General features: G+C 38.1%; 1 protein-coding gene across 1 annotated transcript; it reads right to left on the reverse strand.

Moving 5' to 3' along the window:
- Positions 1-28: 28 nt before the first annotated feature.
- On the reverse strand, positions 29-23,473 carry LOC135475847 (protein O-glucosyltransferase 2-like). The gene is made up of 10 exons (XM_064755788.1): positions 23,020-23,473; positions 17,978-18,186; positions 10,788-10,999; positions 8,636-8,713; positions 8,017-8,189; positions 6,455-6,692; positions 5,654-5,863; positions 5,117-5,206; positions 3,916-4,026; positions 29-3,110 (listed from the first exon to the last, which is right to left on the reverse strand). The coding sequence occupies exons 1-10, from the start codon at positions 23,220-23,222 to the stop codon at positions 3,093-3,095; spliced, it is 1,542 nt and encodes a 513-aa protein (XP_064611858.1). The 5' UTR covers positions 23,223-23,473; the 3' UTR covers positions 29-3,092.
- Between the last annotated feature and the right edge of the window lie 43 nt (positions 23,474-23,516).

Genomic DNA, 23,516 nt, shown 5'->3' on the forward strand with positions numbered 1-23,516 from the left:
GTAGTCAATGTTTACCATGTATATTTATGGAAGGTGTACAGTTGGAGTATCTGAAAGTCGCATATAAATGTAACTTGGTACTAGATGTTAAATATGTCCGTTAGAGACTGGATCAACCAGTATATATGACTAATGTTGAACATGGAGAAGCAAGGCAGCTTTTCCTACAACTGACTTTCACAGAAAAAAAAAGACAAATGTGTCAAATTGGGGTTAGTACCACATTTGTAGTACTTTACTCTGGCATACTGTGGCAAGATCACGCTAGAACCAGCACACAGTTATGGCTTTTGACAAGAGAAAGAAGGACTCATTTCAAATTGATTATCAATCCTCAAATCCAAATGTTTTCATCAACCCACTGGTTAATACATACTGAGGAAGAATATGGTGAATGTCCTAAATTAGTACTTTCGGCTTACAGTTTTCAGCAGAATACCATCGTACCTTCTAATGAAACACCTTAATAAGATCCACAGAAATCTCAGAATGTGGCAAGATTTGCAACTTGGTCTTAGGTGAAATTTTGGGTTTTCTTTTTATTGTAAGTAAATTTTTGCTCAGAAACCAATATTTAGATACATGTACATATAGAGGCAACTATGGCACTTCTCAGATCAATGTTTTACCAGTACTCCAGTCTGAGTGGCGGCTGAGAGCTTACAGGCGAGATCAAATCTGCATAGGAAACAAAGCACTTTTGCACTACAAATACAATTGGTACATATAGACATGGTGAAATTGCAATACAAGCTATGTGTATTAGCTTTACACGAAACCAACCACTCAATGCACCCAGGACCTGTGTTACAGAATTTCACCATGTTTTACTTAATGCCGTGTGTGCTATGACTGACAGGATATATTGTAACACTGGCATGGACATGTGGTTAAACCAGCGGTATTGTAGAATGGAAATGCCATATCACAACTGATTCATCACTGCGTAATACTGTAGTCTGAAACTAGGTGTAGAAAACACTGCCCTACACAACAAGGGAGAAATCGTTAAAATTTGCTCGGTTAAGTAGGCATTAGGAAATATTTCACCCATATAATCTGAAATGTTCAAATAAACTGATTTAAGACCATACATTGTTTAATCACGGCATCAGTTATAATGATGATGTAGAATATCACTGAAATATAATCATTTCCTATCTTCCACGTATCACAAAGTTACATGATGTGCATGTACATATACGTAAAGTTAGTACTTTTTTTTATGTATTATATAAAGGGAATAAGAAATGCAATTCTCTCCCTTGATTGACTTAAAATAGAGCTTTGAACTGTAAAGTGAAGTCAAAAAATGACACCTTGAATGAAGAAACTTGCAACAAAAGTTTTCAATTGTAAACTTGAATCCACCAGTAATGACTTTCTAAAGTGTATGTTAATAAAATGACAAAGATGAAAGGCGGTTCTGCTGGTGGTGGCCAAGCAGATGGCTGTCTTGGCAGTACATTACACAGAAGAGAAAGATGATGTTAAGGTGACAATGAAGCCATCTCTTTGATGATCACTATCCCTGCTGCTGCTTTAATTAACAGCTTCATTTGGTGGCATATGGCTTTTCTAAGTCTTCAAAGAAATTACGAACTTCTACAGTATCAACACTATTACTTAACAACATAACACAGGAGTGTGTGCTGTAGGACTTTCACATCACATTCAGAGTTAACTACAAGCAAGAACAAAGCACTTTGAATATTCTGATCAGACAAAATGGCAGCCTATCTGGCTAGAATCTCTGAATGACAGGATTTGACCCTAAGTAACTGCATTGAATAAATTGCAACAAAAAGCTGTTCCCTCAACCTTGATTTCATTGGCCATTTCATTTGCTAACAAAAATGATATTCAGACAAGTAATGAAATTTCAAAATGACAAACTTCTATTCAAACAACACCTTGCATGAACATTTGATGAACAGCATTGTAAATGCATGTATACATAAAAATCTCCAATTTTTAATTCCCCTAGATGCGCTCATACAACATACACTGGTGCTAAAACACAGCATGATATCATCAATTGATTTTGCAGAAAAAAACAACACTAACAGATTAAAGCATCATTATCACTTGACAGTGTTATTGTAAGTTATACATTTTGGTAAACAAGCAAACCTGCCTTAACTGTTTTTTTCTCTTAAATCTCTCTCCCAAAAATATACAACAATTTTAACAAGGTCTAATTCCAGATGTGAATATATCACACAAACAATTGCTTTGTAAGTTTTGCATAACTGCCTATGAAATATAATTCACGTTGACTAGATAATTTTATAACACAGCAAATTCATACAAAACGTGATATTTCTTACAAGCATACATGTTTCTAGGGGGAACGAAATACTAGTTGACCAAAATGAAAATTCATCTCAAAATCTCAAAAATCGGTAACAGATTAAAACAATGTTGCCATAAAGATGTATAGTGGATGACATTAAGGCACTGCAAATGTACATGTACATATATGTGCACGAGTCATCAACCATTAAGAACAACAGACAAGAGTACAAAAACAAAAGATGCGAAACAAGTTAGCATGTTCATGTACATTGCAGGTAAAGAAATGATTGACGCTATATACCAAAAATATCTCACACAGAAAAGTACCACAGTAAGAAAGTGAGAAAAAAACAATACTAGATGAAGATGAAATCATCTTGCATGTAAACAGTTGTTTTCATAAAGAGCATTACCATCTATCTCTGCAAACTCAATCACATGTCAGAACGTTTGCAGAAGTCACATCCAAAATCTGTCTGCTGACAAAAGATGCTGCCATTCAATAACAAAGTTTTTAAACAAACCATAAGAAAATGAAAACATGGGAGTGAAACCCTTGCTGCAATGTTAAAAAACATGTCCTACAGTGGACTCAATCTCTCAATGGCCACTCAAGAATCTAAACATAACAGCTTAAGGAATTGGGCATATAAGATGTGTAAAAGTAATACTGAAAGCATCACCTGGCAGCATTCGAAAGTCACCTGGATAAAATTCTTGAATATGAAAATAAAGATGACTGAGTCCTGAATGACAGAAAGTCTCCATTCACCAATCTTTGTACTTGATCGTCATTATAACTCTTCTTTCCTCTGAAAAAGATGAGAATTACATGTAGTTAGCCTCTTTATCTTCTAGAAGATTTACACTTCTGATTCATTTGACTTGTTTAACTCTGTACTCTAGAATTTTAAGGTCTTGATCATCCTGCTCTTGATCCTGGGGTGTATTTTTATAAATTCAATGCAGATATTGATATTTTCAATATATATATATATATATATTAATTTATTTATTTATTTGAATGGTGTTTTATGCCACTTTCAATATATAAGATAGTAATCAGTTTTGTAAGTGTAGCAATCTGAAGTGTTTCTGGTAAACCACCAACCTTTGGCAAGTTACTGGCTAACTTTCAACAGTGTGAGGCACACCATATCAGCATAAGTCAAATTGTCTTCAACAACTGATAAACTGTGCAAATGGCTTCATCAGCACTGTCAACTGCTTATTACACACACAGCCTTATGAACAACAGAAGTAAACATTCTTGTCCAGGGCGAGGTAAGAATCCACTGCCAGGGTTGGGTGTCACTCACCTTACCATTAAGCCACATGATATTTGAATTTAAGACCTACAATCTATACAGGACGAAATACAGCTATTTATTATAAAAATTAGTTTATTTATTTATTTATTTGATTGGTGTTTTAAGCCATACTTAAGAATATTACACTAATGCAATAGCGGCTAGCATTATGGTGGGAGGAAATTGGACAGAGCCCAGGGAAAACCCACGACCATCCGCTGGCAGACCTTTCTATGGACTAGAACTCACAGCGGCCGCATTGGTAAGAGGCTCCTGGTCATTGCTCTGAAATGATGCTTTGACTCACCTTTTTCTTGCGCCTGGTGCAGTCACAGTAAGCATCATGGCCATCTGGCTGTGGCACTAGCTCAAATCCATCAGCTGATTGTGGTGCAGACTTCTGAAGCTTGGCAAACTTCTGCAAAACAAAAACCATTTTATAAATGAAAATATTGTAACTTATGAAAATTAAGACTGACAGTAGGCTGCTTCTTAAGGTTATTAATATTAAGACTTAAATCCACCCTATTATATTTAAGGCATTCAATTTATTTTTAGAACTTAGGAAAGCAACTAGAAGCTACATAAATTCTTATCATTTAACCTTGCTTTGAAGATCTGCCGAATTTATGACCTCCACTCCCTCCCCGCCAACCCCAATCCACAACCACCCTTAGCATGTTGGGTGAGCCCTGAATCAACTATGATAATAACTGGACCACTATGTCCAACAACCTTGAAGTGCTACTTCATTTTCAACAGAAACTGGGTTGAAATATTAAAAGAATTCACTGTATAAAGGAAACCCTAAGGAAAAAGATTTCGAATGAATGATCCTATTTAATCCCCTTAAATCAAGAGTCCCCAAAAAACAAAATCTTCAGCAGTTTCCATACAATTTTCCTCATGAGATGTGATAATAATCCTTACATGACCTGAATCAAGCAGCTATTAAACTGAATAAGGCACTTTATGCTGGAAGGGTGCAAAGAGCTTTGAAAGTACAGCATGATTTGTGGCTAAACGTCCGCATGAGCGATGCCATGAGTTCTTGAGTAACATCATGTTAGGCAAACATAGAAATTTGAAACAAACCAGTTTCGCTTCTGTAGGATGAGATGAAACCTTGAATATACGTTTTAATACACTGTAATTTTTTTTCTACAATTTAGCACAACTCTATCCTTATTATTTAACCTTACGTTTAAAAACACAGAGGTTTTGACACAAGTGTAGCTCTTTAATATGATTGGAGTGGACAACGCGTCAACACAATTTATATGCATCAAATCTGCTAACATTACATCTCCTCCTAGGGTGTAATATGTTGACTGTACACAAAGTTTGACAATTGTAAGCCGAGCAGATCAGAGTTAAAATGGATCTTAGCATGGACAGACTTGAAAGATGCTAGATCCCCTGATACTGCTTGGCAACAGGAGAATAAATACATCTACACCTTGTCACACATCCTGAATATGTACTGCATTCCCTGTTTTCAGTCTTACCTGGAACAGTATCACATGGTAGCAAAATATACTAGAAGGTTGGAGATTCTGGCGGACAAACTCCTGGCCGTTTTTCGCAATTTCTTTGGCCTGAAATGATGATCAGAAAGTTAAATTGTGAAACAGTGATGGTTAATCATCATAGCCTGAAAGTCCATCACATTTTTGCTGCTGTTCAGTTGCACTGTAATGCTTCCTTAGAAACATCCAAGATGAGGCATGCCGTACAAATGTATCTGCATTTACACCTTAAAGTGAAAGACAGTACCTTACCTATGTTTATATCCACTAAAAGACTACCATTCAGGACCATAGAGGAAGACCAGTCAAATAAGAATATTGTGCTGACAGATTAAGTCTTCATCACTCACAAATGTTATGTTTTATTGCTTCAATTACATACAAATTTTACCAACTTTTATGCATTGTACTTTCAATGTGTGTCAGTATATAGGCTGGTCAAAATACAACCAGTGCATGTAGGTAGTGCAGTATGTACCTTATGAACGAAAGACCAGTGTCAATTAACAGACTTACCTCATCGTCATGGTCCTTGGCCCATTTCAACTTGTCTAATAAGTTACTGAGATCCCGCTTAAAAGGAACATAATGTACATCTGGTACCAAATCTCTGTAGAAAAACTCGTAGTAGGATGACTCTTGTTTCAAGACTAGTGAGTCTCCTGCTAAAAGATAAGGCAACCGATATGCTGCCACTGTCCCATCAATGTTGACCTGGTATTTGTACTGGAACAATAAAGCATGCACAAAAACATATGTGATAATAGCATTTTAAAACCATTATGTAATGGGGGATTGGGGGGATCCTCAGTGTTGTTAACTGTTTACTGTCACCAAGATCCCACAAGCCGTGAAAGCCGGGGGATTTACAAATTCCCACACCAATGCTGGGTTTGAACCCACACCTCTGGTGTTCAAGCAATTGAAAAGCAATCACCTCCGGTCATTAGACCAAAGCCTGTTCCCACAAGATTATGGGCTAACCCACAACTGTACTTTCCCTCTTCAGTTGTAAATGATTATCACTTGCAGTGTAAAGTTGTTTGATCACTGGTTCAAATGTGAACAGGGCCTCTTCTGTAATAAAACAATAAGGGTCTTCCCACTCTTTATGAACATCTGTAACTGTGTGACTTAAGGGAGCTTCTGACAGAGTTTCTAACACTTTCAAATCATTATACCAGGAAACTTGTTTGAACACAAATTATGTATCTTCAGAAAATGTCACAAACAGAGATGTAAGATGTGCGCAGTTAAGGTACACATGCAAATGTACAATTGCAACACATTAATATGATAAAATACTAAAATACGCACCTTAAAAAAATCAAAGAATGATACAGATTTGACAAGTTTTCCATATTTTTCTTCATTTTTGGGAAAGAAGAACATGTGTGTGAGAGCAGCATCTATAAGGTCCGGGTGTTTCCTGGCCATGACTGTCAGTTGCAGCCTTTCTTCTCTACTATCACGACCTCGCCAAAATGCCTTCTGTGTCTTCTCCTCCCACTTTGGTCCTGTGTTAGCTTGCACAGCGAAGAGGTCCAGGGTGGTTCTGAAAGGTGCAGAAACAAATTGGCAATATGTGACATGGCGACCTTGGTGGGGTTTGAATCAACGACTCTGAGGCCTGGGCTTACTTGCCAATGCATTAATTCCATCATATTGTATGGAGGAGTCTCTGATATCATTTTTTGATAGGTCGAATTAATACAAATCTTCCCAACTTTTCAAGCACTCACTCTGTTACACAGTAAGCTGGCATCACAATACAGTGTAGATCTGATGGGTCACACAAGTACAAACCTTCCCAGCATTTCAAGTGTTGACTCCGTCACATCATAAGTAGGCATGGCAATATCTCTGATGGGTCATACAAGTACAAACCTTCCCCGTATTTCAAGTACTGACTCCATCACATCGTATGTAGGCACTACAACATCTCTTGTATCATTTGATAAGTCATACAAGTACAAACCTTCCCAGCATTTCAAGTGTTGACTCCATCACACAGTAAGCTGGCATTACAATATCTCTGACGAGTCATACAAGTACAAACCTTCCCAGCATTTCAAGTGTTGACTCCATCACACAGTAAGCTGGCATTACAATATCTCTGATAGGTCATACGAGTACAAACCTTCCCAACATTTCAAGTGTTGACTCCATCACACAGTAAGCTGGCCTGACAATATCTCTGATAGGTCATACGAGTACAAACCTTCCCAGCATTTCAAGTGTTGACTCCATCACACAGTAAGTTGGCATTACAATATCTCTGATGGGTCACACAAGTACAAACCTTCCCAGCATTTCAAGTGTTGACTCCGTCACATCATAAGTAGGCATTACAATATCTCTGATAGGTCATACGAGTACAAACCTTCCCAGGATTTCAAGTGTTTACTCCATCACACAGTAAGGTGGCCTGACAATATCTCTGATAGGTCATACGAGTACAAACCTTCCCAGCATTTCAACTACTGACTCCATCACACAGTAAGTTGGCATTACAATATCTCTGATGGGTCACACAAGTACAAACCTTCCCAGCATTTCAAGTGTTGACTCCGTCACATCATAAGTAGGCATTACAATATCTCTGATAGGTCATACGAGTAAAAACCTTCCCAGCATTTCAAGTATTGATTCCATCACATCGTATGTAGGCACTACAACATCTCTTGTATCATTTGATAAGTCATACGAGTACAAACCTTCCTAGCATTTCAAGTGTTGACTCCATCACACAGTAAGCTGGCATTACAATATCTCTGGTGGGTCAAATGAGTACAAACCTTCCCAACATTTCAAGTGCTCACTCCGTTACACAATAAGCTGGCATTACAATATCTCTGATGGCTCAAATGAGTACAAACCTTCCCAGCATTTCAAGCGTTGACTCCGTCACATCGTATGTAGGCATGACAATATCTCTAGTATCATTTGAGCCACACCAGGAAAACAAAGGTATAGGACTCTCACTAATCTTCCTCTTCTCCAATGGCCAGTCACCTAGATTTGTGAAAAATTCCATGTTGGGCAGAGTCACCTGTAAAAGACATACAAAATTTTCTAATTAAATGATTAAGGCAAATTAAAGAGAATTTCTGAAGCAAAACATACAAGTTTCACTTAAACTTACTCTGGTAAAATGAGAGTTGCAAGTGAATTTAAAACCTCACATGTAAAAAAAAAAAGCAGTTTTAGGGACAAATTAAGGTTATAAAATATTCCTTTTGGGACGTAACTCACGTTTTTACAGGAGGATATTATCTGTTGAAATGAGTAATGGTGACGTTTGAAAATTTAGCTCAAATACTACTTGTATGTGTTCCTTTACAGTATTTATAATGTACTAAAGTCTGCATTTCCTGGGATTTGCAAAAGGACAATCAATGATAGAATCACATTTTGTAGTCTGTGCAGAATACCCTGCCATCTCAGAGACAACCTGTGGATTACACATCAGGTCACATACACTTCAACCATCCTTACCTTTCTGGTAATAGACAAAAGGATGTTATCCATAAACATCTTGAAACCTACATGCTGACCATATGTTTTTCTGTAAATCTGAAATTTAATGAACAGGTTGAAATATGTTATGGTTCAGTTGATAGGTCTAACATCATCTGTAAGATTTTCAAAAAACCAGAGTGCCAGAGAAAACCAGCATGCCAGGAAGAAACCAGAGTAACCAGAGTGCCAGGAGAAAACCAGCATGCCAGGAAGAAACCAGAGTAACCAGAGTGCCAGGAGAAAACCATAGCATCAGGAAGAAACCACTGAACTCTGACAGATATACTGACAGAGACACTGCTGAAACAGTGAAAACTGGCATGGAAAATGCTACCTCAATGAACAAGGTCCTGACATTTGCAACAATAAAGAGCTTTAACCATCTGAGCCACCCACTAGCTACCTATCTCCTCAACCTTTCCTTCCCAATTGAAAAAGCAACTTTCAGCTCACTTTTGCATGTTCTTAATATGCCTTCGGAGATAAAACTATATCAGTTTTTTTGGCCAGTTTAGGGTCTTCACAAAAACGTATAACTTTATGAAACTGCATGGACTAATGCTCTGAAAATATGTTTGAATCACAAAGGTATGTATACAAGGAGGAACAACTCAAGCTCTTCAAAGTGCTCAATGTGCGATACCGTCACAGCAGGACTCGGGATTTGATTTACCAGTGGATTAGCCAGTCTGCCTTGTGCCAGGTCTTCACGCATGCGTTCTAGAGACTATAGCAGCTTGTGATGCCTGGGGCAAAAAGAATGCACCCAGTCATGTGTCGCTTGCTCACAACAGACGACATTCCCGTCTGGTGGGAGTTGGAATTGCCCACATTCCATTTCAATGCACGAAAGTTTATTATCCCCTGCCACGATGGTACACTATAGAATGCTGCCCTTGCAAATGTCTCCATAAGCAATGGTTCACGGATTATACAGACAAACATTAGCAGGAAGCTTATAAACATTCAGCAGAGGCGTGTATTCACAGCAGGTAATCCTCTTCAGAGAGTTATTTTTTTAAGATCAGTGGGACTGAAATAATAAATAACTTCAAGAAATATGGGAATGTAGTGTCTACAAAAACTTGGTAAGCAACCGCTCATGGGGTGCTAAATTGCCACATGTGCACATTCAATTAAGTATTTCCCCGATCTTGTTTTTCTAAACTATAGACTGTTAGTTGTGCGGAAATGTGCGTTTATGAAACTCAAACATGACCAGTTTTGGATATTTTTGAAAAAGGTCCACATATATCAAATGATCAGTTTTCTCAATTTTCAGTCATCTTTAAAAAAAATTGAGCTCCCGAGACCATAACCTGTCAGCCACTTGTAAAACATAATTTTACCACACTATGTACACCATAAAATAGTGAAAAAATAAAAGATTTTCCCGACAGATCAATAAATATGCCTGTCCTTTACATACTATGTTGTCCGATACAATAGTCCTATAGATGTGATTAAAATGCTCACTTAGACGCACAAATAAGACCTTACTACATCTACATGTTGTGCGCAGAATTTGGAGTTCACGCTTTTTACTCAAAGTAAGTGTGCATGACAGGATCCCTTTCGAGGCAGTTCACCCTAAGCCCCGCTCGCAGACGCCATGTGAGGCGCAGTATCATACATTGGACATCAAAGGCTGCCTGACCGCGCGAGCGACCAAACTGCAATGCAAAAGAGTTTTAAGTTCAAACTCCTTTGACGTTATATGGTATAAAAAAAAAAGTCGTACTGTATCATGTGGTTTGAAAATGTCAGACAACCTTTGTTGACATTAATTTACCAATCACTTATCTCACTGTGTTCCAGAGGGACAACAGACCTCTCTTTGTGTTAGAATCTTCTCAAGTTCAAAAATGTTCAGTCCTTGATTTTCTCCATCATTCGACAACTCTAAATAATGTTTGTGAAACTTTCTTCAGTCGCCCATGTTATAGCACATGCGGTCAATAATAGTTGCCTAACATTCTTCACAGCTTACATAGTACAGTAGGACCTCTTTACCTTTCGCTATAAAAGAGTTCTAACTTGAAAGGGAGCACACATCTCAAATATTCAACTCAGGGCTCTTTTTAACCCCCTGCCTGTTAAATCCCATGGCTTATTCACAATCTCTTACCTTGTTGTCAATAATTCTGTACTGACACAAACTATGCATTCCAGCCTTGTTGAACCTATTAATAGCACTGTTGGCCACTGCATCTGTATCAACAGTTGTAAAGGGAGATAAATCTTCCTCAATCTGACTGTAGGTCTTTGGGCAGTTCATCGTCTTGAGCCACTTGGTTATATCTTTAGCAGGGCAATAACATTTCTCATGGTACACCATGCCTGAAAAGTACAAAAAACAGATCATAATCTAAATGGATTCCCACAGATTAACTCTTAACACATTTTTAATCTCTGTTACCATAGTCAATAACTGTGGTGAAGCCATACAAGTGAATACTTGACTGGTAACATACCAGACATATCATGAATATTATAATTACACGAGTCCAGTAAGTTTGATGGATGGATGATCACAGAACACAGGGACAGGCACCCCTGGGCTCAAGCTCTTGACAAAGGAGTTGGATTTCTAACAGCTATCTATCCTGATCTGACAAGGGTTCCGGAGCCCACTAATGGTGGGGACGTATTATGTTTCTGTGTCTTTATTATTTAACTACCTATAAGGTGAAGCTCAGGTGACTATCTTTTTGTGTGTGACTATCAGCAAGGTGCCTGCGACTGTCTTCACAGACAAAGGACATACATTGACCATGAACTCTAAACTCAGCTATATATACCTACATGTAGCCCAAATATTGAGTGTTTTTGTACTGGCATGCCTTAATATAATTTTCAGCATCTTCAAAGTTTAAAGCTGTAAATGGGTGCACTGAACTGGAATGCTGTGTCACAGTTTTACAAATAAACAAATCTAAAATCTACCTAACTGAAAACTTCAGGATATCATTAAGGCAGTAGGGGACTAACAATATAATAATAATATTAACGTATTTATTTTCTGTATTACTGATCTTTCCTGAAGCCCTTGTTAAACCTTTAGACAACCATACACCCACATTTACAAAACATACATGTATATGTAGCCTACAACCAAAACTTAACTTGTGTTTTTCAGGCATCACAGGCAGGAAATGTAGGGCAATCATAACCTGAAGTTCTCTTCTAACCCAAGGTCCAAAGTGCAATGATAACCTTAAAATTAAGAGCTGAATGCTGCTTGTTTCAGTCATATTTTAAAACTCCGATGGTTATTTTAAAGCAATGGTTTGCTGCGACTATCAAGCCAATTGGGTCACATTTTAGGACCTTGGCTGCAGCATAAACTCAAGTTATTTATCAGGTGGTTTTACTCCAAGCACTCTAGATTCCTCCACACATAAACCTAACTACTAATGCATAAATTATATATATATGTAAATGTATAAATGTATACTAAAGATCTCAGTTAGTAAAGTATTGTAAGGGCTGGATCACTGTTCCTTTTTTTTTTGTTTTTTTGTTTTTTTTGTTTGGAGTGTATTCTACTGGGTAAGATTCAAGTTAGTACTATTTTGTCCCTAAAAGTAAAGTAAGTCCTACTGTATCATGTGATTTGTAAAACATGTTAGGCAACTTTGATCATATTCATTTATCGATCACCTGTCTCATCATGTTCTGGTGACACAAATGAGGCTTCCTTAAGAGATTTTTTACGTCCACAAAAGCTTAAATCCTAAATTTTTTCACCTGCACTAAACAGCTGTTTTGTGAACTGATCAAATCAAAAATACATGCCGAACATTTCTGACAGGTCACATCGCAGAGTACAACTTTTTTTCTCTTTAAAGGATAAAGGAGTTTGAACTCAAAACTCCCCTATTGATTACAACACTTTAAAGGTACAATATGTCATCTCTCATGTTACTCAAGTTTTCTTAGCGTCAGATGCGGGAGAGAAAACAAAAAGAGCAACTCTCCAGGTGTCCATCAGTTCTTTAATCTCCCTAACTTATTGACAACATTTTTCACGTCAATATACCCCCCGCGGCTGAGACTGCCTTCATGTCAGATGTATCAATTGTACACACGTACTTCATCTTGTGGAATCGGGATCTTCTCACCACAGCCAACTCTTTATACCTTAGATAAAGCTCTGTCTTTCAGCAAATCCCCACCCAGATGTGACAGGGAAAGATTAGCAACTGTGACATGACTTATTAAAGAGAGCTGAGTCTCCATTACCTCCTTCTATGTGACTGCAGTTAGGAAACAAAAGGACAACCAAACCCAGCTGTTTACGGAGAATCAATAAGTGAGGCACACAAGAAGTTTCATATGGACTGGTTACTGTAATTTCCATGTATTATATACCCACACATACATGTAACTGTATCTTAAAGCAGCTGTGTGTTATAATACATGTACATTATGATCATATATATGGTATATACTCTAATTCATAAACCTTTTCGCATATGAAAAAGCAAACTTTCAGTGTAATTTATGCACATTTTAATTTAATTTAAGAAGCAAAACTACAATCTTTGAATTGGCCCATTTCAGGGCTTCACAAAAAGTATAATTTTATCAGTGAACAGAGACTAATGCCTTCAGAATATGCTTGAAGAAATACCTTGCAAACATGCAGAAAGGTTGAAGAATTTCAGAAATAAATGTTCAAACCATATACATTGTTATCAATACAAGGCCTAATTTCTTAAAATCTTCTTCATTAATACCCTTTGAGTATGATAACTTGAACTAAGATGTAGAAAGTGTTGAAAACTATATGGCTTGCTTGCTTGACGTTTTACCTTCTACTTCACAATTTTTTAGTCATATGACAACATTTGTACATATTCTGTGTCTTCGTATGGAAGGGCAAGTTCATGCCGTCAAAGTGCTACCCCCACTAAAGTATCATGCCTAAGACACCGGACATGATATCCTCACCCAGTCACATTATATGGACACCGAGCCAACCAGTCTTGTTTCCTTGCTCTAACCTCTCAGTGCTGAACGCCAAGCGAAGCAGCAGAATGCACCATTTTTTCAGTCTTCGGTATGACCTGATCCGGATTTGATGTGGGATCTCCCGACTTCGAGGCGGAAGCTCTAACCATTAGGCTCCTGAAGAAGTCTTAATTACTGGACTAAATATACAATTTAGTAGCGAAGAAATGATTATATTATATCACACATTTTCATACATTACGATATATTGTAAAATGACTAGTTCAAGCTTTCCTCAAATAATTAGAGATATAGGTCACAGTCAAGATATTCATCACCAAATGTTACTGCCAATATTTACTATTCACATACTACCCTTGTGTTGCATGCAGATGACAAAACATGTTAAACTATGAGAACATGTGGCAAAGTCCTTATGTGTCCATGAAGAAGGCAGTCCATGGCCCAGCAGGTACATGTAGGTAATGTAATCTTAACAAGAAGTATACAGATGCGCAGATAACATCAATTAAGATTAATGATTGATGACATCCTTTGTCATTCTGATACAATCAGCTCAAAGCCTTTCTCTCAGGTAACACAGAGATAATCAGTCAGGAAGCTCTAGATAGCAAGCAAGACAGTGTACTTTCAGAATTACATAACCTACATATATTAGGTGGAGTTATTTATTTATTTGACACTGTGAGTTTGTCCAGCTCATGCTGGTTTCCTCTCTGGCCGTGGCACTGTATCTCAGGAGCCTCGCACCTATGCAGTCGTTGAGAGCTGAAGCTGACTTCCTCTCTGGTTATACATATACGTGGGAAGGTCTGCCAGCAACCTGTGGATGGTTGTGGGTTTCCCCCGGGCTCTGCCCTGTGTCCTCCCACGAGAACACTGGCTACCGTCGTATAAGTGAAATATTCTTAAGTACAACAACAAAAATCAAATAAATAAACTTATTTATTTAATTGCATGGTGTTTTATGCCGTACTCAATAATATTTCACCTATACCATGGTGGCCAGCATTATGCTGGTAGTAAACCGGGCAGAGTCCAGGGGAAACCCACAACCATATGCAGGTTGCTGGCAGGCCTTCCCACGTACATGTATAGCCAGAGAGGAAGTCAGCTTCAGCTCACAACGACTACATAGGTTGGAGGCTCCTGAGATACAATGCCACGCTGGCAAGCTAAACGCTCGGCCATGGAAGCATTGTTGGTATCTGGATACCACCCAGTTACGATAATGTCTCAGCAAACAAAGACAATATAAGAGAACAAGGCGGGGGGGGGGGGGGGGGGGTAAAATTCTTGTTGATACACCCTGTACCTCACACCCTTCTAGCACACTGACGTAATTATGCTGCCACACTAAATGACTACTGTAATTTTTCAACCTTTTTGCATGTTTGCAAGGTGTTTATTCAAGCATACTAAAGGCATCATTCTGTGTTGACTAATAAGATTATACTTTTGCAAAGCCCTGAAATTATCCAATCCAACCAATGCAGTTTTGTTAAATTATAAATGTGCATAAATTGCAAGTTGCTATTTCATATGCGAAAAGGTACAGGAATTACAGTATATGTAAATGGATGCTGAACACACCAAACACGAAAACTTCAGCCTGTTGGTTTCGTCAAACTGTTAGGCAACAAACGAAGTTGGACAATTTGGGCTTATGTTGCTTATTTTTGAAACATTTTTGTTTCTCTTTTTGGGAGGTGCAGTTTTTTCCAACCAACACACAAGGGTTCAACCTAAAATCTGCTGAAAACCTATATGTTACATATAGGTACATGAACATCTGCCTGTATGTCATATGATGTCTGTCATACGGTCTGTCTATATGTCATATGATGTCTGTATGGCATACGGTCTGTCTGTATGTCATACAATGTCTGTCTGTATGGCATACAACGTCTGTCTGTATGTCATACTAGTACTGAAGGAACAATAGCTGGTATACAACCAGTTCAGTAACGCACAATGAGTGAAGAATCAATAGTGTCAAGTGCTGGGAATTCTACAGTAACTTCTTGTAAAGACACATGAAGTTAGACAGAGGCTCCTGTTACTCGCTCACAGTAGATATTAGGCTAAGCGTCTCTTAACAAAAGTAAGCCCTGCATGTTTTCAATATAGCCTGTTAAATGATGCAAGTCACATTAAATATTTAAAGGATACATGAATAGGGACTATATAGTAAAGAGTATGGTTTTAAGGAAAATGAAAAGAGATGAGACAATTTTTTTCATATAAGAGCCATATTTATATTTCCTAAAAGCCACTCTGTTCTTTTCATATTTTTCATCAGTGATTGGGAATATTTGGAAATGACTTCATCAATGTACATACTGGTAATGCGTGATCAGCTTAGTGCTCCCAATTCGGGCTCTCCCCTCGACGAAGTTGTTTTGACAGCTATCACCATTGACATCGCCACAACACCAATATGAAAGCTGAGAAGCTTTTTCATACATGTACTTCAATATGTTTGGCCATATCCTATACTCATATGAAGAAGTGTGAAGCAAGCGTTTCATGTATCCTTTAACTAGCATGATACACATTAACCTCCAAAAACCTTTGCCTGGTATTTCAGTGACATTTCATTGTGTGGATGATTTGCAAGCTGACATAGCCCGATTTATGTTCTGATCAATTTCCAATGCATTTCCAGCTCATTTCGCCACAAGAAGATTGATTACAGTTTTTCTCCACAGAGGCTGCAGAGTCATTAGATTAACGATACTTGTTATTCAGATTATTCAGCAGTGCTCGATGGCCCAGCCATTATGCGGCTGCAGCACAATACCATGTAATCAATAAGCATTCAATGCTACAAAATGCCCACAGGGAGTGAATATCTTAGAACAGACAAACTGTTCTCACACAGTCTCATCTTACAAACCCTCTCCCAGCCTGATAATGGTCGTGTCAGTTTCATCTGTCACTCCATATCATTGGTGGAAAATAATAGCATAACTTCAGGCAGTGCAACATGTCATCAATGCTTTCTCTACCTCAGACTGTCAGCACGTGCACACTCCTTAATACATGTAGCTCAATGACTAACAGAAGGGTTTGTAAGAATATTTCACATTAAAATGGAGTAAAACAGAATAAACCAAGAGCCTGTGTGTGTCATAAGCTCACAGGTGGAAAACAAACAAAATTCATGTAAGACCGCGTAAACAGCCTTATTGCACCATTGTACACTTTTTGCTCCTGTTCATATCAAGAGAGTCCTTTAAATCTTCCTTTTCTTTAAATACATTATACCAATATGCTCTTTAAGATTGAGTGTAATTTTCAGTCTGCATCCACATCAGTAAAATTAGTCTGAGGTTTTGTAACGTATATAAATTGTTTAATAGGTTATCAAAATGCTTGTGGAAAAACCTGTGAAATTTTCCCTTTCCTCACTGTTGCTCTCATGATACAGTGGGTGCATTTACACCAGCAGTAATGAGCAAGCTTTTACATTTTTACCCTTAATACAAATGGCTAATCAATCGGTACACACCTGTAAAACTCAGGAAGATCTTTAATAGTATGCTGTACTCTTCATTAATACGCCGGCGGCCAGTATTACCTGGAGTTCAACACACAGTCACTGCATTGCTAAGAGACCGCCAGCATTAATATATAAATAAATTTATAATAAATTTATATATTTATTGTCAAAATCGCTCACATCCAAGTTTTGAGTGAGTACACATGCAAGGCCATATCAAGAGCCATTTTAGTTCAGAAAAAACTAGTCACTGGAAAGTTATATTAAAACTAACAAGTAAACTGAACAAAACTACGATGGCTTACCAACATAAAGTGCAGTTTTCACATGCATTTCATTCACTCACAGACTTCAACGTTCTCAGAATGCATCATTTTGAGCTGCATGTTATAAAATTTCTCTATGCACTGTCACAATGTCACCTTTAAAGGGATTTAGACGACTGATTGGCTATTGATGGTGTTTTCAGCCAATCACAGGCTTTAATTCCAAAGTACTTATTGATGAAGAAAACGTCTTTTCATAAGGACCTCTATCCTATACAAAGAATCGACGCTGACAACTGACATAGTGTTCCCTGTGTTAAATCTTGCAACCTTGGTCACGTTTGAATAAATGTACCGTACCTTACACTCAGCTTAGGCAGGGCATATAGCCTATCTTGGACACCAGCCCAACAGAATCAATTCTGTACCTCATTGAAGTTTGTAATACGAGCCATCAATTATTGTTTCTAGATATGACCTGGACATGTCCATCAAAATGAGGATTATAAATATAGTTTGCCAAAAAAGTAATAACAGACAAAGTTGTTCATTACCTCACCTATGACTTACCATTCAGACTGTATGGAGATTGGGCCACGTGCTTGCTGTTGTACATTATGCTGACCTTCATGTCCTTTGTGGACTCGTACAGTCTGTACCGAACAATGTATGACCCGTCATGGCGGTCCAGGACCTGTATCCATGCTCGCACGCCTGCGCCTGTCTGTGAGTTGTACAGGTTGACACTAAACGCCTTGTCCCCGACTGAATCTGTCAGGCTGAGGATACAACATAATAATCTATCAGTTAAAGGATACAATGTTCAACAAAATACATGTATATATACAAGAACATGTTCACAAAACTGGTCCAGTTATTACAAAGCCCTCTTATGTTAGCATAATCTTCAGTGTGACATCACTTAATGAAAAGTAGAAAATTCATCTCTACTGTTCAATGATGCAAAGAGAAAAACAAAATAAAAAAACTGTATGTCACAGTTGTATGCTGTAGAATGGTAGAATGAATGATGGAAAGAAAAAAGAAGCACATTTAATTCTCAGTTGGGACTCTTAGAAGTGAACTTAGAAGGGAAAAAAGATGGCCACAGGACAACATGTTAGAGTAATTGGCATCTCAATCAAGACAGCAATAAGGCTGATTCCTGTTTCAATAACATGTCTCTGATATTGGTGTAAAAATAGGTCATGCAAAGGAAGTATGTACACCTTTACATGTATCTACCACAACAGCCAGTCACTGTATGCATGTCTGCTGGCAAACTAAAGGAGCAGCCAAACAAATGTCAACCAATGACAAGTGAACAGATCTGCTACCTGAGAGGCAAATTTAGCCTTGAATTTCACAAATCATATGTTGTTCATAGCACAATGCAAAGTCATGTGATACTTGTAAGGTTTCACACAAGCATGTGGAAGTAATGTGTTCACTTGTGCCCTTGACATACATTTTCATATACCTGTATAAGTGGACAGCAGACAATGGTGTCTTCGGTCACAAAATGTACTTTAAAGGATACATGAAACACATGGTTTGTATTTCTTAATACACAGTATATAATGTGGCCTAACCTAGAAAAGTACAAAAAAGCTTCTCAGCTCTCTTCTTCCCAGAATGAAAATGGCTTTAAACTACAGTTTTCCTAAGGTCCTGGCAGTGGTCAGTCTGGAAATTAAGCAGCATACTGTAGTGATGTCAACAGTGATAGCTGTCAAAACAACTTTTTGGGGGCAAGGGCCCCACATGGGCCTGTGTTGAGAGCTGGGTTTGCATTCCCAGTATGTTCGCTGATGACGTTTTATTTCCAACCACTTACCGCAAATATGCGTAAAATAGTGAGTTATTAAGAAACATAAAATATGCCTCAAAAATGAAATTTTTTTTCTATTTTTTTTTTGCCAAATCTGCTTCATTTTTCTCAAAACCATGCATACTCTTCATTTTATAGTACCTTTTGATGTATCCTGTTAAGACCTACCCTCCTTCTGAGAAAAATTAGACTGAATACTTAGGAAGCCTAACAGAACGAATATGTCAATGTGGTGCATAAAGGGTTATGTCGAATGAGACTGTAGTATAGGTGTAATTGAAGTGTTTTCAGAACTAAAACCTTTGATAGTTTCTGCCTGATGTGATGTGAAAATATTGCTGAATGTGACGTTAAATCAGCCAGATAGGACATTAAGGCAATTTGGCTGAAATGACATGGAGAATATAGAAATAGATGAGGTTATGTCAGCAATGACTGATGTGTTGGCCTTCATACTGGTACAGTACTGGTATTGTAATAATTAGCTATAATTTTAAGAAAGCAGTCTTCATTTTCTTGACTCTTTAATTACCATTTAACCTTTACTTTTAAAAATACACGTACATGTGAAGGCTTTAGAACTGGAGTAGCTCTTAAACCACTAATTCGTATCTGCAATACCTTTTTTTTCAGACTTTTGTAATTATTGAATAAGTATTACATTTTAAATTCCAACCCAAACAACTAGGTATTATTTCATAGGGCGAAATAAAATTCATTCTATCATTTCTTTGCAAAAAAGTACATGTAGGATATCAGGGCAGTGATATACATAATGTATTCAAATTGAAAACTTTTAGGCTTACACCTTAATAGGAGAGAAAAATGAATTCAGTAGGAAGGCTGTCAATGAACATAATTAATTATTCATTGATTCTACCCATATCACATCAGTAGGCATCTGCGCAGACAAGAAGGCCTTGTTAGAAAGTTTTATGCTTGTAAATACCTACTGTACATATATCATTCTACATGTACAGTATTTGCATGTATTTTTCCGTTGTGACTCAAGGTGCAGAAGCACACGGCAGTGTTACAAGCACAGTGCATTAGAAGGTTGGGATGCACACTAACAGTGTTGGAAGAATGGTGCATCTGCAGGTGGGGGATTCTTAGCACACCGTGATGTTAGAAGAATGGTGCATCTGAATATGGGGATTCTTAGCACACAGTGGTGTTAGAAGAATGGTGCATCTGCAGGTGGGGGATTCTTAGCACACAGTGGTGTTAGAAGACTGATGCATCTGCAGGTGGGGGATTCTTAGCACACAGTGGTGTTAGAAGAATGGTGCATCTGAAGGTGAGGATTCTTAGCACACAGTGGTGTTAGAAGACTAGTGCATCTGCAGGTGGGGGATTCTTAGCACACAGTGGTGTTAGAAGACTGATGCATCTGCAGGTGGGGGATTCTTAGCACACAGTGGTGTTAGAAGAATGGTGCTTCTGAATATGGGGATTCTTAGCACACTGTGGTGTTAGAAGAGTGGCGCATCTGCAGGTGGGGGATTCTTAGTACACAGTGGTGTTAGAAGAATGGTACATCTGAAGGTGAGGATTCTTAGCACACAGTGGTGTTAGAAGACTGGTGCATCTGGGTGTGGGGGATTCTTAGCACACAGTGGTGTAAGAAGACTGGTGCATCTGGATGTGGGGGTTCTTAGCACACCGTGGTGTTAGGAGAATGATGCATCTGAAGGTGAGGATTCTTAGCACACAGTGATGTTAGAAGAGTGGCGCATCTGCAGGTGGGGGATTCTTAGCACACAGTGGTGTTAGAAGAATGGTGCATCTGCAGGTGGGGGATTCTTAGCACACTGTGGTGTTAGGAGAATGGCGTATCCGAAGGTGGGGATCATTAGCACACAGTGGAGTTAAAAGAATGGTGCATCTGAAGGTGGTGATTCTTGCCACACAGTGGTGTTAGAAGAATGGTGCATCTGCAGGTGGGGGATTCTTAGCACACTGTGGTGTTAGGAGAATGGCGTATCCGAAGGTGGGGATCATTAGCACACAGTGGTGTTAGAAGAATGGTGCATCTGAAGGTGGGGATCATTAGCACACAGTGGTGTTAGAAGAATGGTGCTTCTGAAGGTGGTGATTCTTGCCACACAGTTTTTTTTAGAAAAAGAGTGCACACTGTGGAGTTTGAATTTGAGTTTCTTAACAATTTTTCAGTCATATGAAAACAAAGGTGGTTTTACCACAATAGTGCATCTGACTGAAAAATGGGGATTTTTAGCACAGTGGTCTTGGAAAAATGGTGCATCTGAAGGGAGTCACACTACTTTGTTAGAAGAAAGGTAAATGTATGTTGTAAGTACATGTACCGCAAAAAAACTTTTCCAAGCTGACCTTCAAGTCAATCAGCATAGCCCCAGGTATACGGAAACATTTAAATCATTAAACGTCTGGTATGTTTCAGGAAGCTGATTGTTAAGCTATATATAACACACTTACCCATATGCTCATTAGTGTCAATTTATGCATCAGCTTCCCTGTTGTATTAACATACGTACATATCACAACTTATCAATGAGAGAGGGGGAAGAAATCCCAGGGTTTTACACTGACCGTTGACATTCCTCTTTGCACAGTACCTTCACATAACATTGTTAACAGTGCTCAGTTCATTAAATTACCACCCACTTGTTGTGCATGATTACTCTAATGTCTGCCCACTTAATTGTATATTTAATACACATGATGACAAAAATTTCAAAAAAGACAAAAATGTATCATTCACTAAACAGTAAATCCACCCTGGCCACCACTGTACAAACTTTCGTCTGTTAATTAATTTATATACTATAATTTCTGACTGTTATTCATCATAAGATTAAGGCGTACATACAATTTTACAAATGTCCACCAAATTTCAAAATATACCTTTTCATTATTAATTGTATGATACACTTTGCAGTACAATTGTCTGTTATAGGCTGTTCTGCTTGATTAACTCTCAGGTCATGTCCCAAATGGTAAATCAAACAATTAATTCAAGACATGCGAATCAGTCAAGCATAACAGCCTGTAGCCGACCACAAGGTGGATATCATGTTACCATTGTTACTTGGTGCAGAATACCAGTTTGGAGAATTGCATACAAGGAAATAATAAACCAAGTATATAGTATATTGATAATAACAGATGCATGTATACTTACGTAAATTTGACATATAAAATGTTTAAAAAAGAAATATGACGGTTTGAACAATTAGTACCAAGATTTCTGGTACATTAACAGATCTTAATTTAAAATGTGAATTGCAACACTTTCAAATTTTGCAAAAATGTCAAGTCTTCACCTGTTATTGTGTAAGATTGTGCAGGTTTTCTTCATGAAGACATTTTAGTGTAAATCTCCATAATAGTCAGATATATAATTTATTAGAAATTTTCAAGTTGAGGTCTTCATACATGTGGTAGAGTGATGTCAATTCATTGAAGAACCAGCCTTTCACAAAATAGAACATCTGAGAAGTGGCTAATCCCCTAACAAAAGGATCAATCAATGTGGTTTCCAACTGCCAGTTTATTTACTTTATTTGACTGGGGGCTTCAGACATATAATATACAGAAAATATATGTAGATCTACATGTAGGTTGAATGTCTTACAGAAAACTGTAACACAATCATCAGCAAGTAATTACTGATCATTTCCAGTTTCAACTTTCAGATCCAAAAGGTTAGACTTGCATTTTGGTTCTACAAAAGTATTAAACTTTCTTGCATTAAAAACTCATAAAGTGTACACAGTTTCAACACAAGACAAAATCTCACTTTTGGTTATCACTGTCCACAGCCTGGATGAAGAAGTACCGGACTGGCAGAACGACACGGGCAATCAGACCCGGTCCCCAGATGAGGCATTTATCAGCATCCACATCCCTCTGTTGCTCACTTGCACTCAAACTGGGACAAGACGACAGCAAGAAAACTCCTACTCCTACTGTCAAAACAACTTTCCAAGGTGTTTTCATCATTAAAGTTGTCCCTCACAGACCGGTTAAAGGTCTTTCTTCAACTGTGCGTTATTCCAGCGTTAGTTCTCTGCATACATTTGAGAACTTCGACGCCCACTGCTCACACCACGGGCACGGATGTGGGAATGTACTGCACATAAACACGCGCCAGTGTTGTTCCACATGTACTTCAGATTGACCATGGTCGCATAGCCCTCCATGTTAACCATGGCGAACAACGGGTCGCTATTAAATCTCTCTATAACGGGAACTTGTTGAATATAAGTTCGGCACTGAGCTCATGCATCTAAGGTT

This window comes from Liolophura sinensis, chromosome 9 (genome assembly GCF_032854445.1).
Source record: "Liolophura sinensis isolate JHLJ2023 chromosome 9, CUHK_Ljap_v2, whole genome shotgun sequence".
Taxonomy (NCBI): domain Eukaryota; kingdom Metazoa; phylum Mollusca; class Polyplacophora; order Chitonida; family Chitonidae; genus Liolophura; species Liolophura sinensis.

Coding starts and splice junctions, on each gene's coding strand:
- LOC135475847 (XM_064755788.1), bottom strand. CDS start 23,222: ATGATGAAAACACCTTGGAAAGTTGTTTTGACAGTAGGAGTAGGAGTT. Junction 6,693..8,016: donor ACGCTTGAAATGCTGGGAAG/GTTTGTACTCAT, acceptor TGCACCTTTCAG/AACCACCCTGGACCTCTTCG. Junction 5,864..6,454: donor CATTCTTTGATTTTTTTAAG/GTGCGTATTTTA, acceptor TTATTGTTCCAG/TACAAATACCAGGTCAACAT.